General features: G+C 36.6%; 3 protein-coding genes across 3 annotated transcripts; 1 reads left to right on the forward strand and 2 right to left on the reverse strand.

Moving 5' to 3' along the window:
- Positions 1 to 1,476: 1,476 nt before the first annotated feature.
- On the forward strand, positions 1,477 to 7,242 carry LOC109002718 (protein CHUP1, chloroplastic-like). Its single transcript, XM_018980582.2, has 9 exons — positions 1,477 to 1,989; positions 2,221 to 2,312; positions 2,406 to 3,158; positions 3,754 to 5,112; positions 5,223 to 5,354; positions 5,674 to 5,855; positions 6,099 to 6,210; positions 6,391 to 6,534; positions 6,985 to 7,242. The coding sequence occupies exons 1-9, from the start codon at positions 1,881 to 1,883 to the stop codon at positions 7,081 to 7,083; spliced, it is 2,982 nt and encodes a 993-aa protein (XP_018836127.1). The 5' UTR covers positions 1,477 to 1,880; the 3' UTR covers positions 7,084 to 7,242.
- Positions 7,243 to 7,335: 93 nt separating this feature from the next.
- On the reverse strand, positions 7,336 to 10,764 carry LOC109002724 (uncharacterized protein At1g26090, chloroplastic). The gene is made up of 7 exons (XM_018980595.2): positions 10,439 to 10,764; positions 9,701 to 9,844; positions 9,536 to 9,610; positions 9,236 to 9,429; positions 9,000 to 9,171; positions 8,479 to 8,895; positions 7,336 to 8,079 (listed from the first exon to the last, which is right to left on the reverse strand). Exons 1-7 carry the CDS (start codon positions 10,634 to 10,636, stop codon positions 7,948 to 7,950), a joined length of 1,332 nt encoding a protein of 443 aa, XP_018836140.1. The 5' UTR covers positions 10,637 to 10,764; the 3' UTR covers positions 7,336 to 7,947.
- A 5,694-nt stretch (positions 10,765 to 16,458) lies between these two features.
- Positions 16,459 to 17,043, reverse strand: LOC118344738 (CLAVATA3/ESR (CLE)-related protein 12-like). Its single transcript, XM_035686080.1, has one exon. It carries the CDS (start codon positions 16,900 to 16,902, stop codon positions 16,522 to 16,524), a length of 381 nt encoding a protein of 126 aa, XP_035541973.1. The 5' UTR covers positions 16,903 to 17,043; the 3' UTR covers positions 16,459 to 16,521.
- Positions 17,044 to 17,733: the final 690 nt, after the last annotated feature.

The following is a 17,733-nucleotide window of genomic DNA, read 5'->3' on the forward strand; positions in this document are numbered from 1 at the left end:
GATGATGGGAGTACATGTAAAAATAGAACTTTCTTTTTAATTTTTGATGCATGTTATTGTAGTAGTGGTAAGTATCTATTATTATAATAGATGTAGATGATTGATGGTAGGTGTGATATGTGGATGTTTATTGTAGTGATTAGTATTTAGTTGGATGTGGATATGAGGATATGGATAATGGATGGTGTGGATATCAGTAAGTTTGGCCCTTCGAAACTTTTGTAATGCAGGTTTTTGTTTGCATGTTCTTTTAGTATAATGATAACATTAGATTGATATTGCATGCATGTCCAGGTCTTCTATTTAGTTTAGATTGTAATATTGAGAAAGTTGAAATTTGAAAGCTCACAATTTTTTTTTTTTAAAAGTGGGTCAAATATGAAGTTAAAAAAGACAAAAAAATAAAATAAAAAAATCCGACTCCGCTTCGACAAGTCGGAGTCGGAGTCGGAGCGGATTATGTACATCGCGGAGTCGGAGTCGGAGGTTGGGCCCTCCGACTCCGAAACAGTCGGTGCTCAGCCCTAATTTCAATGTCGTGGTTATTTATTTTGACAATTTATTTTTAAAAATTCTGAGCAATTTTTTGTTGACATATAATAAGCTTTTGGGTTTGGTGTATAGGCATTTTCAGTGTATATAATTATAACATTATTTCATTCACAACACATGCAATTTGTGTTTTGGGGCTAGTGTGAATGGGTAATAGTAGTACTTGTATGATATTTATTTGTTACAAATACAATACCGTTATTATTATTTATACCATTGCAATTCTTGTCATTTATTTATCGGTTACAAATAAAATGCTCTTTGAAAATTTGAATATTAATTATTTTTAAAATCGTAATAATTTTGTCACTATTCTCGTACTAGGATAAAAAAATCATCTTCATGTTCAATAATTAAATGAATTTATGTAGAAGCTAAATTTGCTTAATCTAGGAAAAAGATAAAAGATGTAGTAGTTAATATTGTAGATGAAAGTGAGAGAAAAAAAATAATAAAGAAAGAATAGATAAATAATATTTTAATAGAAAATTTAGGATAAAATTTATGGAATGGTGTATTTGAGTTACAATTTAAGAAATTTTATAGGAATCGGATGTGAATGTCCTTATATGTGTCCAGATCGATCGAATGGTTATGATGACTGATATGTTTTCAATTAGTTGTTTATCTACCTTAGCTTCATATTGTCAAGTTGGAAGTTTTATCGGAGAAGGAACTACCAATTATCTGGAGAACACACAAATATTTTGTGCGGCATAGAAGACGAGACATTTTTCCAGTCATCTAATCCACTCTACCTAACGGCGTGGCCAGAACGCAAGGCACACAGAACAGCATTAGTTTTTGTTCGAACTTACAGTTGCTTGTCTTTTTCAGTTCTGTTATTTGGCTTGTTTTAACTGTTCATATTCCTCTTGGCAACTGTGGTAATATGTTAGACAGAGATTCTGACTTGTCAATCCTTTTTGGATAAAGAGTGGCCACTAGTAATTGGTGGTTGCTGCAGCTCCTAGCATGACAGTTGTGCTGGAATTCTACTTATCAGGAATTTCGTTTCGCGCAGACAAGAAAGTTTGCCCATTGAAAGGTCCATAAACCTGATAAGGCGATAAAGCTGGTGTTTCAAGCCTATAGTCGGAGACGACTGACTTTTTTTTTCCTCTTTTTTTTTTTTTTTTTGTTGTTGTTGTATAAATGCTACTTTTTTTAGCTCTCTTGGTCATTACAGAATTTGGGTGGCCGTTGTTGCATACATAGCCTGATGGGTTGATGATGGGACTTGGAAGAAATGGGTGGTGGGGTGTTTTGAATTGGGTTCTATGTATAGATGAGTTTAGCGTTAAGAATTTCCCACCAACTATACCTTCATGATAACCCGGTTAAGCCTCCTGGTTGCTGCTTCAATTGCAGCCTTTGCAGTTAGGCAGCTTAATGTCAAAACCTCAAGGTCATCGACCTCAGAAGTTAGGCTTCCAGGTATTTATTTCCGTGAGTTTGCGTGTCTGTGAACAAATGTCACTTATCTAGTTGTTTGTTGCCTATACAATTTCTCTCATGTTGTTGTTGTTTCTTTTTTTTAGTCTGAGAAATATTTGTATAACATTTATGATGATGGCTATCTTAAGGAGGAAATATGTTTTTGTCTTCAGTTTTCTTGTAAATTTTTCTCTCTTAAAACTGAAGTCATTTGGTGACAATGGAACTCAGAAAATGGTGAAGCGAACTTTGAACCACATCAGTGTGAGGAGAGAGGCGAAGAGCAGGATGTATATTCTTATGATAGACTCAAAGAGAAGGACGTAAGTACTTCAACTTTAAAAAGATTTCCATCTCTTTTATGGCCATACAAATCTGATTTTGGGTGGTTTGCGTTTTGTAACTTTTTTCTGCAGGGGAAGGAGGAAGAGGAGGAAGAAGAGGTTAAATTAATTAGCAGTGTATTTAACAGAATTCAGGGAAATCCAATTGATATATATGATGAAGAGATTTTGCCTGAATTTGAAGATCTTTTATCTGGGGAGATTGAATTTCCATTTCCTGGTAAGACTATTAATGATGCAGAGATAGACAGGGTATATGAAATCGAGATGGCAAATAATGCAAGTGAATTGGAGCGGTTGCGAAAACTAGTAAATGAATTAGAGGAGAGAGAGGTAAAGCTTGAAGGTGAATTGCTTGAATACTACGGATTGAAAGAGCAGGAATCGGATATTCTTGAGTTACAGAGGCAACTCAAGATCAAGACGGTGGAGATTGACATGCTCAATATCACCATTAACTCTTTGCAAACTGAAAGGAAAAAGCTTCAAGAAGAGATTGCACAGGGAACTTCAGCAAAGAAGGAGCTGGAGGTGGCAAGGAACAGGATCAAGGAATTGCAAAGGCAGATTCAGCTTGAAGCTAACCAGACGAAAGGCCAGTTGCTGTTGCTTAAACAACAAGTTTCAGGTTTGCAGGCAAAAGAGGTAGATGCTGTCAAGAAAGATTCTGAAATTGAAAAGAAGCTGAAAGCTGTGGAGGAGTTAGAGATCGAAGTTGTAGAGCTTAAGAGGAAAAACAAAGAACTTCAACATGAAAAGCGGGAGTTGACTGTAAAACTTGATGCTGCAGAGGCTAGAATATCAGTCCTCTCCAATATGACAGAGGTCAGAATCATGATGCTCTACTTTTTTTTTTTTATTCTTTGCACTCCTGGGGGTGTTGAAATTAATCTGCTCTTTTACTCGAGAAATAAAACACTGACATGGTTCCTTCTTCAAATCATATCAATACATAAATAGATAGCAGATGGTATATTAAGTAATTAGGATATTACCTGTTGCTTAAATAGGTAAACTTTCCTCATCAGCAGTGTCTTAACATCCATTGCTCATACTAAATTAATCATGTAACTTGCCAAACAAGATATCCATGCTATAGTAAACAACAAATTTGATTGTTGAGATCATTAGGTAAATGAAGTGGATATTATAGCTACTTGAATATTATAAAAACATCACAATATCTCTGAATGGCTGTTGTAATAAGTGCCGACTTTTTTTCAATGGCTAACTTCTTGTTCTTCACAATAATTAGTTAATTTTGGAAGATGTTCTAAAGGACAATTTCGAGTGCTTGATATAACGACCTGGTAAACGGACATAGAATGTTTGTAATAATGAATCCAACATGTGTTTTAATATGTGCTGGTACATGTTATGGGTTCAACTCATTCTTTCTGTGCTATGCATCACACTGCAGAGTGAAAGGGTTGCCAAGGCAAGAGAGGAGGTCAATAATCTTAGGCATGCAAATGAAGACCTGCTAAAGCAAGTGGAAGGACTTCAGATGAATAGATTCAGTGAAGTTGAAGAGCTAGTGTATCTTCGTTGGGTCAATGCATGCTTGAGATATGAGCTCCGGAACCATCAGGCACCAGCAGGGAAGACATCGGCTCGTGATCTCAACAAGAGTCTGAGCCCCAAATCTCAAGAGAAGGCTAAACAGCTGATGTTAGAGTATGCAGGATCAGAACGAGGACAAGGAGATACAGATCTTGAAAGCAACTTATCCCACCCTTCCTCCCCCGGAAGTGAGGACTTTGACAGTATTTCTATAGATAGCTCCAGTAGTAGATATAGCAGTCTCCTTAAGAAACCTACCTTAATCCAAAAGTTGAAAAAATGGGGCAAAAGCAAAGATGATTTTAGTGCTCTTTCACCAACATCCAGATCTCTCTCAGGAGGTTCTCCAAGCAGGCGACCAAGGGGTCCATTGGAATCCTTAATGCTAAGGAACGCAGGTGATAGCATGGCTATCACCACTTTTGGCAGGATGGAGCTGGAACCCTACTCTCCTGAAACTCCGACTCTCCCTAGTATTAGAACACGGGTTTCATCAAGTGATTCACTGAATACTGTAGCAACATCATTCCATTTGATGTCTAAATCAGTTGAAGGAGTTGTAGATGAGAAATATCCTGCATATAAAGACAGGCATAAGTTGGCCCTAGAAAGGGAGAAGCAAATTAAAGAGAGGGCTGGGCAAGCAAGAGCAGAGAAGTTTGGTGACAAATCAAATTTAAATCTACGTGACCCTACATCCAAGGTTGAAGGACAGAGACCTATAAATTTGCCGCCAAAACTTGCTAAAATAAAGGAGAAGGTGGTTGTATCTGGTGACTCAGGTAACCAAACTAATGACGACAAGACTGATTCTCAGACAATAAGCAAGATGAAACTTGCTGACATAGAGAAAAGGTCTCCTAGGGTGCCTCGGCCACCTCCTAAACCATCTGGAGTTTCTTCTGCCGGTAAAAATCCAAATCCTCCAGGTGGAATACCTACTGCTCCACCGCCCCCGCCTGGTGCCCCACCTCCACCGCCACCACCACCTGGTGGACCACCCAGGCCACCTCCTCCACCTGGAAGCCTACCAAGAGGGGGAGGGAGTGGTGATAAAGTTCACCGGGCTCCTGAACTGGTTGAATTTTATCAGTCATTGATGAAACGAGAGGCAAAGAAGGATACACCATCTTTATTTTCTTCAACACCGAATGCATCAGATGCCAGGAGTAACATGATTGGGGAGATCGAGAACAGATCATCATTCCTCTTAGCTGTGTGTTAAAATTTCTCTTTGTATTCATTTTCTTCTTATCTTGAGCATAAAGGTATGGTTTGTTTGTTGAGAAATTTAATAAAGAGTCAAACTGTATGCACTGGATCCAGGTGAAAGCTGATGTGGAAACTCAAGGTGATTTTGTCATGTCATTGGCAACTGAAGTCCGAGCCGCTTCCTTCACCAACATAGAAGATCTTCTGGCTTTTGTAAACTGGCTAGATGAGGAACTCTCTTTCTTGGTATGCTACAAAGTTCTCGTTCTCTTTTATTTTCCTTTCTGACAGAGATCCTCAAGAACGAACAGAAGGGGACCATAAAAATTCCAAGAAACTACAAAGTGAGCTGTAGCTAAATCACAATTTTTTAGCCTTATGAACACTGCTTTCCAAGATCAGCTCTCATCTTTTCTGACATTCCCACTAAGCAAGCTCCAAATTTTCTCAAGATCCACAACAATGGGAGCATGTATTCAAATTCACCGGGTGAACAGTCTACACATATTTCTCTAGCCGTTGGAGAAATGTTTATCATTAGTTGTTTCTTTCTCTATGTGATAAGGTTGATGAGCGGGCAGTCCTCAAGCACTTCGATTGGCCTGAGGGAAAAGCAGACGCATTAAGAGAGGCGGCTTTTGAATACCAGGACCTCATGAAACTAGAGAAGCGAGTCTCTGCTTTCGACGATGATCCCAAGCTTCCATGTGAAGATGCTCTGAAAAAGATGTACTCATTGCTAGAAAAGTAAGAAAATTTGTTCTCATGCATTTATATAGATGACTAGGACGGATACATAGTTATTGATTAATTTCGGGAGAATCATTTGAAAATTCTGTCGTTTCTTGTATGTGGAGAACTTATACCATTCTTTACTTTTTTAGTAGTAGTTTTCCCCAACATCTTTAATTTGTTGTACAGCTTGACTTGCGAATTGCCATTTACATGGAGCCATATATAATCTTGCATTTTCTCTTGATGTTTTGACAGAGTGGAAACTAGTGTGTATGCCCTCTTACGTACAAGGGACATGGCTATTTCACGATACCGGGAGTTTGGAATTCCAGTCGATTGGCTGTTAGATTCGGGAGTTGTTGGCAAGGTATGGTTTCAAGTTTTCAACTTTCAACTGAAGGGAAAAAAAAAAAAAAAAATCCGATTGCTAGTGCTTCTAAATCAACCTCACTAGAAATACAAAAAGTGCGTGTATCTGCTGCAGACTGCAAATGCCATGAGTTGTATATGCAACAGAATGGTCATATATAATTTCTTCCCATTGCAGATAAAGCTATCATCCGTGCAATTGGCGAGAAAGTACATGAAACGAGTAGCATCAGAACTTGATGCATTGAGCGGACCCGAGAAGGAACCGAACAGAGAGTTTTTGGTTCTGCAAGGCGTGCGTTTTGCTTTCCGTGTTCATCAGGTCTGTTAATATTCTATATTTGGTTATCCTAACTAATTTGATTTACATTAAAGTTAAAAACAGGTAGCTGAATTAGGAAACATTGTACAAGTGGGGCGGGTAGTGAGGTATTCTCATATATTCTAAAAAAGTAATGAAAAAGTAATGATAAAATATTGAATAGTAGTGAATAATAGTGAAAAGTAGATAAAAAGTAATAATAAAATAATAAGTTGTAGTGAGGTAGTCTGAGATACTCTCAGTAGCCAAACTCAGTATTCTGAGAATACTTGAAATTCTCTACGTTTGTCAATATCGCAGCACGCTTTCATTGATGTATTTAGTGTTTGCTAAGATTCCAAATCAATAACAATCTTGTATTTTCTAGGGTGTTTTTACAATGGTGCTTTTCAATATGAAAATCTAGAACACATTATGATTATGCGATTTTAACATTGAATTGGTTCCCAGTTTGCGGGAGGTTTTGATGCAGAGAGCATGAAGGCTTTTGAAGAACTTAGAAGCCGTATCCATACACAAGTGGGAGAAGACAATAAGCAGGATACATAAGTCTTTATTTTTACTTTTTTCATTTGCATTTTGTACCTTCTTTTCTTTTGGGGTTGTATATTTCAACTGTCACTCCATGTTGCAGAAAACATCTCATATATATATATATATTGGACATCAAAAGGGGGAAGGGGAATAGATCATACATAATTTATAAAATCTATGACCATGATCCATTTTAACTTGCATAAGTAGGCATCAAAAGAGCAAGAAAACAATGAAAGTTCAAGTAAATGAACCAAACAACAGGAGTATATCCGTATAACTCATTTATCAGATTGTTGAGCTACATATTTATATTTAGAAGAAACTGGACTGGAAGGGAAACAACTTTTGTTAGCAAAAGATTTCATCGGAGTCTCTCAATATGCTCTCCGAATACATCTTCGAGATAGTTTCTTTGTCAAAATCATGCCCCCAATACAGTTTGCGAAGGAATTTGTGTCCACCGAGGGTAGGAAAGTAGTCTTCTCATGCACCTGTCGGTCCAACCCCTCTTGGGTTGGGATTCAAGATATGGATAGATAGTACCATATATTGTGAATAAGAGATGTAGCTGGAGCAGTTGAGAGTTTTACTTGGGACATGATATATATTGCATTTAATGACTTCCCGGTGAGGTATAGACCTCAAAGATCCTGGGACAATCGAATGACGACATGAATTTTGCCAGCAGCTGGCTGGAGGAAAGATACTTTTGTATGATCCTAGATTAACTGAAGTTGTACACATATTCATCAGGAGCATGATTCCAAAACATTATATATGCCCCCCCGAAAATCAAAAGTCATAATTATCACGCATGGATCTTTCCCTCAGAAAGACATCCAATGCAAAAAAGAATAAAATTTAATTGTAATTCCACTACCGCATTGTGATTACAAGACTTCTATTCATGAACTTGGCACCACCCACCTTTCCTTGAAGATCTGGAGGCAAAAGAATGACACGTCTTTGATCACCTGCTTCCACCAGTAACTCAGATCCTCCCCGATACTGCATTTGTCAGAAAATAACAATATCGATCAGCAACTCTGTAAATTCAACCAAGAAAAACAGAAGCACAACAACATAACACGGATGGACTACCAGAATTTATTTATTTTTTTATAAGTGAGACGAACCACCAGAAAATAAAATATAATGTAAATGACTATATCTAGAAGTTGATCATCCTACAACAAATCCCCTAAATTGACTCTCTAACTCTGCACGTCTTGTATTTCATTACATTTTTTATAAGTTAATTCCTATATTTTGAAGAAGTATCTATAATTTAGTGATTACTTCTGAATTGCGGAGTAGGAAGCTCAGGGAAGCAGCTTCAAAAGCATATTCTCTAACAATTTTTTTGTTCTCTCCTTCGAGAGTTGCAAACAAAAAAAGATGACATACTTGGTATAGCTTGATCTCAGACTTTTCAAAACCAGGCATCAGAAGGGTTACAGATTTTTTCGCTGGATCAAATTTTACTGATGACATATCACTGGTGTGGCTTGGTGGTAGAGAGAGAAGATTCCTTGCATCTTTACCAACAGTGTTGAGCATGACCTCGTTCCAGTCTAGAGGGGAATCGACCTGGATTTGTGGAGTAAAAGCAAAAGGCAAGGGTGAAAAAGTTCTCTTGACTTGTTCCACCAACTCTTCATTCAAGTTTGGAGAATCAATACCAAATGCACCAGAAACTTGTGCACCAGCTTGGATTGTACAGCCCCAATAACGTAATGCAGAATTAACAGAGATTGGACTGTTCGGATGCATAACAAGGAAGCAGCCGAATTTATGTGGTTCTGAGAAGAAAGAGGATCCTCTCTGCATGGCACATAAGTAATGCAAAACCTCATTGGGTTTACACTTGACTGTATTCATAAAAATGAGAATCTGACTGTATTCATAAAAATGAGAATCGCATTTACCTCCAACATTTGTTCCAGAGTGTCCCATACTTCTGCACTCATTTTCCCATTCAGATAGGACCTGCTGCCGCTGATACTCATGGCTTCATCCACAAGTCTCACAAGTGAAGGACCAGCCACTCTTCCAAGATCAGTCTTTTCAGCCAAGTTGCGTAGATACTTTAAATACAATCTGCACTGTCATGTTATCGTATATTATACCATTGAGAGAGAGAGAGAGAGAGAGATGTTCTTACCTTGCTTTACTGGTTGCACCTATTATCCGTAGGGTTTCCTCAGTACTGATTCCATCATATATAATCACATCAAAATTCTCTTTTCTGTGGTTTTCTTGAGCCACATTACTTAATAATCCAACAAGCCTACCAAGTGCAAATACTGAAAAAATAGTGTCCATCCCAGGAAGTACCCCAAGCTCTTCTCCCACAATCTACACATTCAAAGGAATGGAATATAAAGTCCTTCAAAATATTCAAGGGATTATAGCTGTGAAATTAGACTGCCCAAGAACATCAGCAATGGTATTACGTACACACCCCTTCAAGAACTCCTTGTGTCATATTAAGATGGGCATCTGCTCGCTTGAGCCGATTGAGAGGTTCAAGAAGTATCTGTAATTACCAACGACAGTTCATCTTGAGTAACCACTCAAAGCAAAGCTTTCAGGTGGCAGAGAGTAGGATAGAAGGGGAAAAACACACTTTAGAGGTTTCCAACCTAACAGCCGAAAGGTTATTGTTGCATATGACAGGAGAACTTCCAATCTTACAGTTCAAAAGATAATCGGCAGATGGGTCTTGATTATGTATCACCAAGCATGTGCTGAGTCCAGCCAATGCATAATGCTATAAACCAGAAACAGTGAGAGAGAATAAAATCAGTCAAAATATCTTATACTTAATCTTCAAGGCTTTTTAGCTTAAACGATCTTAAGTTCTAAAATCCTAGGACTACTAGTAAAAAAAAAATTAATTATTTGGTAAGTCAATTGGTAGACTTACATTAACAGTTGAAAAAGGGTTCAGAAAGAGGTTCCTATATGCACTTTTCACTTTCATGAAGAAGCTCAGGTTTATCGCTTGTTTGATTGAAACATAGTCAATTATAAAATGTTTTAGAACCCTTATTTGCTCTATTACTCTGAATATCTTACCCATCATTTAATATCTTTCATTTTCCCCCTCTTTGCTCATCCCTATGGTGTTTTCTTTAACTGGGAAACAATCAAGTTGCAAATATTAATCACCACATTTCTCATTCTGAATAAATACTCATAATCCATAGTCTCTTACATTCTTACCACAATCGTACACAACCAAAACTAAAGGAGAAGTAAGGCAATGAATTTTTTTAACTCAACCCACAAATTATAACTAAAAATAAATAGCAAAAACTCGTAATTAAAAAATAATGGTATGACGCAATATATTACTATGTACCTGAGCGGCGAATACCGCAGAAGTGGTCTTGCCGGACCCACCTTTGCCCAAAAAGGTGACCAATTTCGTTGATTGCTGAGAAGAATTATTACCACCATCATCAGTCAATGAAGCTGGCAATGCAAAATCTCTTCTTCCAAGGGTGGAGTGGGAAGTGGGGTTAGCGAGAAGGAGAGGAAAAGAGAGAAAAGAAGCCATTTTTTTGTAAGAATATTCGTTTGGGAGTGGAAGTGTTTCGAAAGACGGGAGGCAGGACCGGGGGGGTGGAGGATGTGGCTTGAAGGGTGGTTGCTGATTGGTGATTTGGGAAGAGAAGAAAGGAGGAGATGGATCTGAAACAGAAATCGTGTGAGAATATATATATGTTGGGCCGAAGTGGTAAACTGAGATTTCAAAGGGTAAGGGACCTTTGAGCGGTGCTTCTTCAGCAGAAAAGGGCCAAGGAGAGGAATGAAGGCCCGCTGTAGGTTTCAACCTCTTAGCTGTGCAGGCAAGTACCCAAATACAAATATCCAAATTGAGTGTATTAGAATAGTCAGGTTCGAATTCAGATCTCTACTTTCATATTATAAAATCATTAGAGTAATATTATATATAATCGTAGAATATATAAATATTATGTAATCGTTTTGAAAAGAATGAAGTCTACTCATAAAAAATTAATTTCTTTTCATGTAGATCCTATATTTATTTATTTTTTTCAAAGCAACTGCACGATACTTACACACTCACGATTACAAATATCATTTCTCAATATATATACATGTACTCTCGTTGGTCGAATAAAGAATCGTTATCACATTTTGTTAATTAGTTGTATATAATATGTTTATTTTATTATGCAGGGGCAATTAAATTTGACGACGTTTTTCAGTACGGATTCGAACTGATCATGAACTCCGGCCTGTATTTTGACATAATATATTGAATTAATATGCATAATGCCGGTCAGATCAAGTACCTCAAATTCGGGATCAATGCATGCCAATTTCATCATTAATTAATTTGACGTACATGATGCGAAGAATATTATAAAAACCTATCTAGTTATATATAAGCTGGTCATATATATATATATATATGCATGGGCCGGCCACCAAAATGAATTAATTAAGACTAAATATCCCACCACTTATGTATTCGATTAATATTACATTAATATTGATAATATACTTACACGTTATACGTACGTACATCTTATATATATATATATGTATAATTAGCTAATATATATTACATGTTCTTGTTAGTTTATAATTTTATTAATCTCTACTGTAAGCGAGAGATGCTATGATGGATCTCTCGTCTTTTCCTATTAATTGCATCAAATATATTTATATATATATATATATATGGTATTTTTCCTATAATATTAATGCTGTCAAGTAGCTTTTCAGGATTAGGTGGCCTATCCTTGCATTAATTATTCATTAAGAGATAGTTAATCACTCTCAAAAACTGTTTAAACTCTGATGGATATTGGAGGATTTACCTATATATATATAGATATATATATATATATTTCGTAATTTGACAGCACTGGGTCGATCGACGATGTTGATGTTGGCCACTCATGATCAATGATCATCATATCCCTTTCAAAAGATGCTAATTAATTATAAGTGCACTTGTACTAGTACTAGTACCATTGGCGGAAACTAATCTAGTCGGCAAATGATCACTACCTACCTACCTACCTACCTACCTAATTCATTGCTACGTACGCGGCTCATTTACTACTGTGAAACTAATATATATTCACTTGATCTATATATAAATATGTCATGTGTGTGTATATATATATATATATATATATTTATATATTCTGATCTCATATATATATATATTATATATAATGGAGTGGTTGGGAGGCTAAACTATACATATAGATGGTCGATCCAAGAGATTATATATTGCAGAGATATCGTAATGCACTAAGCTGCAGCAGTGCTAAGTTGGAGGGTCACGTACGTTACAGTTGAAATAGAGGAATTCACACTGATCAGCAGGATGATCGATCATGCGTCGTGGGGGCGGGCGGTACTGCCGGTCAGCCACATGCGTCATATATATTTTGATCGCATAGTATTCCAATATTAATTGTCGATGAGCAATCTATTAATATATATATATATAGTACTAATCCAATTACTAGTACTACTACTGGATGATCGATGCTTGTTTATTTGATCTAGCTAGCGAGCTATAGCTATATATATATTCAAGCCAACCATCAAGTACTACTGCATGGACAACAGTACTACTCCAACTAATTAATAATTTCTTTGATCGATATTGCTAGTTAGCCAGCTGGCCGTGCGTGCATGTGGGTTGATCATCTATTTGCATTGGGATTAATATGCATATATATCCATATATATTGGCAGCTCAATCGTCTGTCTGATTAATTTATGGATCGATCGAGTTACTTTATCAATATGTTTAATTTGGAAACTTAAAACAGCCAATTACTGAGATGATCACTGCATAGAAATCGATGTTTAAAGCACTGGAAAGGCATGGTAAGCTAGCTTTTGATCCCAGGACGTCGCTTTTCAATTTAATTTAATTTTCCACGTTAATTGGTAAAAGAAAAAAGGATGTCTTCGTTGGTCGAGTGGTGTGTATAATAATAATGAACTATATATATATATATATTATATGAACTATCATGGACACGATCGATCGATCTTCTATATAAACAAGTTTCACCCACATAAATGATATATATAACATGATGATGATGGTACTCTTCCATGAGTGGAGCAGGTATATCTCCTTATACTTAAAAGAGCCTACTGCCCAATGAACATGAATGAACAATAAACTTGTTTTACGCTTTTCTTCTTCTCCTTACGTCCTCTCTACATCCTCACATTAAAATCATCACAAAATCACAAAATTACTACACAAATCACCACACAAATAACAAATCAGGAGTCATCAACTAGAGAAAATGAGGAAGTGGAGGGGTCGTCAGCGAAGGACGAGGCTGGTGGTGGCGTAGGGGAGGCTAACGGCGGTGCTATGGGGAGAAACTTGTTCGTGTAAAGGGGCTGCGTGCGTGGAGTTAGGGAGGAGCTACAAGTGGTGGGTTCCATAGAAGTGGTCCATGGCATGAGGGAAACTCGGTGGTGGTGCTTGGTGGAGATGGGGCTGAGCCGCGATGGCTCAAGGGTGGAGAATCCATGCGTCGAGACCCATTTCGGTTGCTCGCATGCGGCTGAGGGATGAGCTGTCAAGGGGCTTCGACGGTGGGGTTTGCTCGCCAGCGTGAGAGGAAGCCGGTGAGATCGTCAGTTATGCAGCAAGGTGGCGCACATCGACATTAGGCTGCTTGAGGGAAGAGATCGGGTGAGAGAGAGGAAATACGTGGGGCTGAAGGGGAAGGAGAGAGAGAGGGAGAAAGGGAAAGTGAGGAGAAAATGTTAGGTTTGGGGTTTTAAATCAAAATCATTCATCTTGAATCCTCAAATGTAATCTAACAGTGGAGGTTTAAACATTGATTTAAACTAACATAAAATAGATAATTAAAATATAAATATTATATCATACACTTAAAATCAATTTTAATTTATAAAATACTAATTTTTCATTATTAAATAAATGATGAAATTTTGCTAACATTTTTAAGAGAATAAAACTATCTAATTAATTTGAATTTTCAACATAATTTAAATATCATAATAAATGATGAACATGAATAAACAGTAATTTTACTCTTATGTATTAGATTATTTTCAACATTTAGAGTCACACTTTATTTTTTTCTCCAATTAGACACATGTGGCAAACGTGTTTTGCACGTTTAACCGTTGTTAGTGCGTGTGTATATATATATATATATATATATATATATATATATATATATAAATATATATATTTGAAATTCAACATGATCAGTACCTTAACCCTATTCGCGGACCCCCGGCTACTCGTTATGTACAGTCCCAATGAACACTAGTACGTACTATTGCATCCAATATTTGGGGTTCTTTTTACGGCCTTCAAAAGTTAGCTGCTATATTATATATATATATATATATATAAGCACCGGCCCTACTAGAGATCAGCTAATTTAATCAAAATGGCCTATTCATGACCGCTAGCTTAATTAATTGGTTTAATTAACTATATATCGTTCCTATATATATATATGTAATGGTCGGCCTAATTAAAAGCGAATGCTAATGATCGATCGATCGATCTAGCTGGGCTTCGCCAGATCAGATCAATGCAATATGCATGGAACAACTTAATTAATTTCATCAAATTAACGGTAAATCTAAGCCCATTATTTTCTTGGTGCACCAATAAATATATATCATTGGTGCTGCAAGGAGCATATATATATATATATATATGTGTGTGTGTGTGTCAAGTCTAATTAACCCGTTAATTTTATTTGAGAAATTTTATTTGCAATCCCCACATGTGCAAGCCTTTCATTAAATAAAAAAAGATATCATTTTGATAAGGATATTATTATAATTTTAAAAAAATTTAAAAATAAAATTAACTAGACTTGTAATACAATCTTCATTTAAAAACTATATGTAACATTGCTCATAAATATATAAAGATGATCTGATCAAGCTAATTAATTTCCTCCATTACGACTTTAAGAAAGCAAATTAATTAAGCTGCATGCATGAAAAGGGGAATTGAATATTGTTGTCTTGTAATTAAAATCACATGATCTCTGTCTAGTTAAAGATGATCATGAGTCATGACCTACATTACACAGAATTAATTAGCTCCTAATTTAACATTTTAAATAAACTCGTGTGTGTGTGTGTGTGTGTGTGTGGACGCTCATGCATATATATATATGGAGACCATCAGAACTAAACTAGCTCATCATTATGAGCCCATTCATATATATATATAGTAAACTAATTTGAAGCTAAATTAATTTGTCTGATTAGCAGTAGTACTACTACTTAAGAATACTATATGCCTAGCTTCTCACAGTAATTAATTAATGACATATGCAGCTTCCCTCACGCCCATATGTATATATAATTAATTAGATGTTGAAAAATGGGTTAACTTTCTTCCCACTCAATCAGCTTTTTTACAATGATCTGACAAAGTATCCACATGAATTTGCTGCTGCTATATCATGTGTGTGTGTGTATATATATATATATATATATAATACTCACAAAGTCAACTGCCATATAACAAATTAGTCCTTTACCAGTACCTATTATATATATGATCACATGATCGATGCATATACCCACAGTACTTAATTAATTTGCATATATATATATATATATAATATTTGAGAGCTCCGATCCGAACGTACACATATATATACAAGAACACAATATCATGAGATCATCAGTACTGTCGCTAGCTAGAAGAAGAATCCCACGGAGCCGACACATGCATGGTAGGTAATGCCACATGCAGCGAAAAGCAGTGGCTGCATTTTGCTAGCTATGTCATGGCTGGGCCGGACGGACGTCGGTGCATTAACCAAAGAGGTCACGCAACACACGGGCTAGGCCACCAAACTCGTCACGTGTTTTCAACAATGGGCTTTTATTAATCTTCAAACAAAGCACACTAACCAACCTCATCAATAAATATCATTATTACGGTGCGCTAGCTGGAAATTATCAGCTTCTTCCCGAAACGTGCCGTGCCGTGCCGTGCCGTCACAGCTACTTAAATGTTTCTTTGAAACCAAACATAAAAGATTACCAAAATTTCAAGTATTAATTATTGCGTTTGAATATTAAAGCATTATCATGATATATATTCATGATCATATATATATATATATATATATATATGCACTTAAAATTTAAAAGCCTATACCTATATATGTGTATATATATAGAGTATGTATATAATATTGATCATGATCTCCGATCCTTTCTTATATGATAACGTATATATCCTTAATTAATTAATAAATGTACAAAGCTCAACCTCTCAATTATCATACACCATGATCCAAAGAAACTGAATCATGTCTCCTGACAAAGAAAAAAGGAAAAGTTTCCACTACCCATTTATTTTTGATCTCTCCTGTATAATATTCAGTAATACCTGAGAAATCATGATCATCAGTGGTGCAATGGGTTCGGACCAGTGGGGACCCGGCGCTTTTCAACGCCATAACGCGGATCGATCTCGCCTTGATCATCACCCGGCTCGGGCTGATGCTCACGCGTGTTCTCATGAGAACGTTCCGTTCGGCGATGGTGCTGCTGCTTTTGATCCTGGTGATGCTTTACAAATGGTGAGAGGTCGAACTGTCTGGCTAGAACTTTTCTGCTGATCAAAGGTTGAATATGAGAAGGCGTTGATGAGTAAGCGCTTATGGTGGTGGAGGTGTGCTTTTCGTTGATCTTGGACTTAAAGTTATAGAACTCATTAAACAATAAGAAGAGGAGAGAGAGCCAGAGAAGAATGATCAGAATTATTTGAGATATTTTCAAGGCCATGGTGGAGGAGGAAGAGAGGGAGAAGGGAATAATAAGAAGAGAGGCCGAAGCATGGAGCAGTACTACTGAAACGAGGAAAATTTGATAAAGGGCGGAGGGGTTTTAGTAGCTAGATATGGGGGATTTTCGTTGTTTGACAGCTTGAATCTAATGAAGTTATAAGTAGTACTAATATATATTAAGATATTATAAATAAGAGGGTGGAATTGTGTTTTTGCCAGCTTCCATGTGAGACTTGAGAATATAACCTTTTTATGCTAGCTTATGTGGAGAGAGAGAGAGAGAGAGAGAGAGAGAGATGTAGACCCTTTCCCAATGAAAGTTCCTTAGAAAGAAAGGAAGAAAATGAGGGAGGGCATAATATCGATTGTCAAACCTCAAATTATGTGTATGATTGTGCTTATTATTAATCTATTGAATATTTTTATATATGCATTGGTAGATTATATATATATATATCTTAATCTCTCTCTCTCTCTCTACAAGTGCAAGTAGATCATGGTGCACGATTGGGTACAAGGAAAGCTCCATACCGGTTTGAGTGAATTGTAACTAAATAAAGGGTGGGGAAGATGCAATCCACATTTTCTGTGCACAAAGCAATCTTTGAAGTGTATGGAGAAAGTGTGGGACAAAGCAACGTGAGAACTGTACGTTTGAAAAAGTGAAGACGAACTACTAAATCAGAAGAAGAAAACAAAAAAAAAAAAATCATTCGGCCTGATTCCTGAAAATGACTAGCTATTACGAAAACTATTTTGCTAAAATTATCAATTATGGTGAAAAATAATAGAACAAAAGAGACAATCAATCCATTCATCATGCATCGGC

Source organism: Juglans regia, chromosome 15, assembly GCF_001411555.2.
Source record: "Juglans regia cultivar Chandler chromosome 15, Walnut 2.0, whole genome shotgun sequence".
NCBI lineage: Eukaryota > Viridiplantae > Streptophyta > Magnoliopsida > Fagales > Juglandaceae > Juglans > Juglans regia.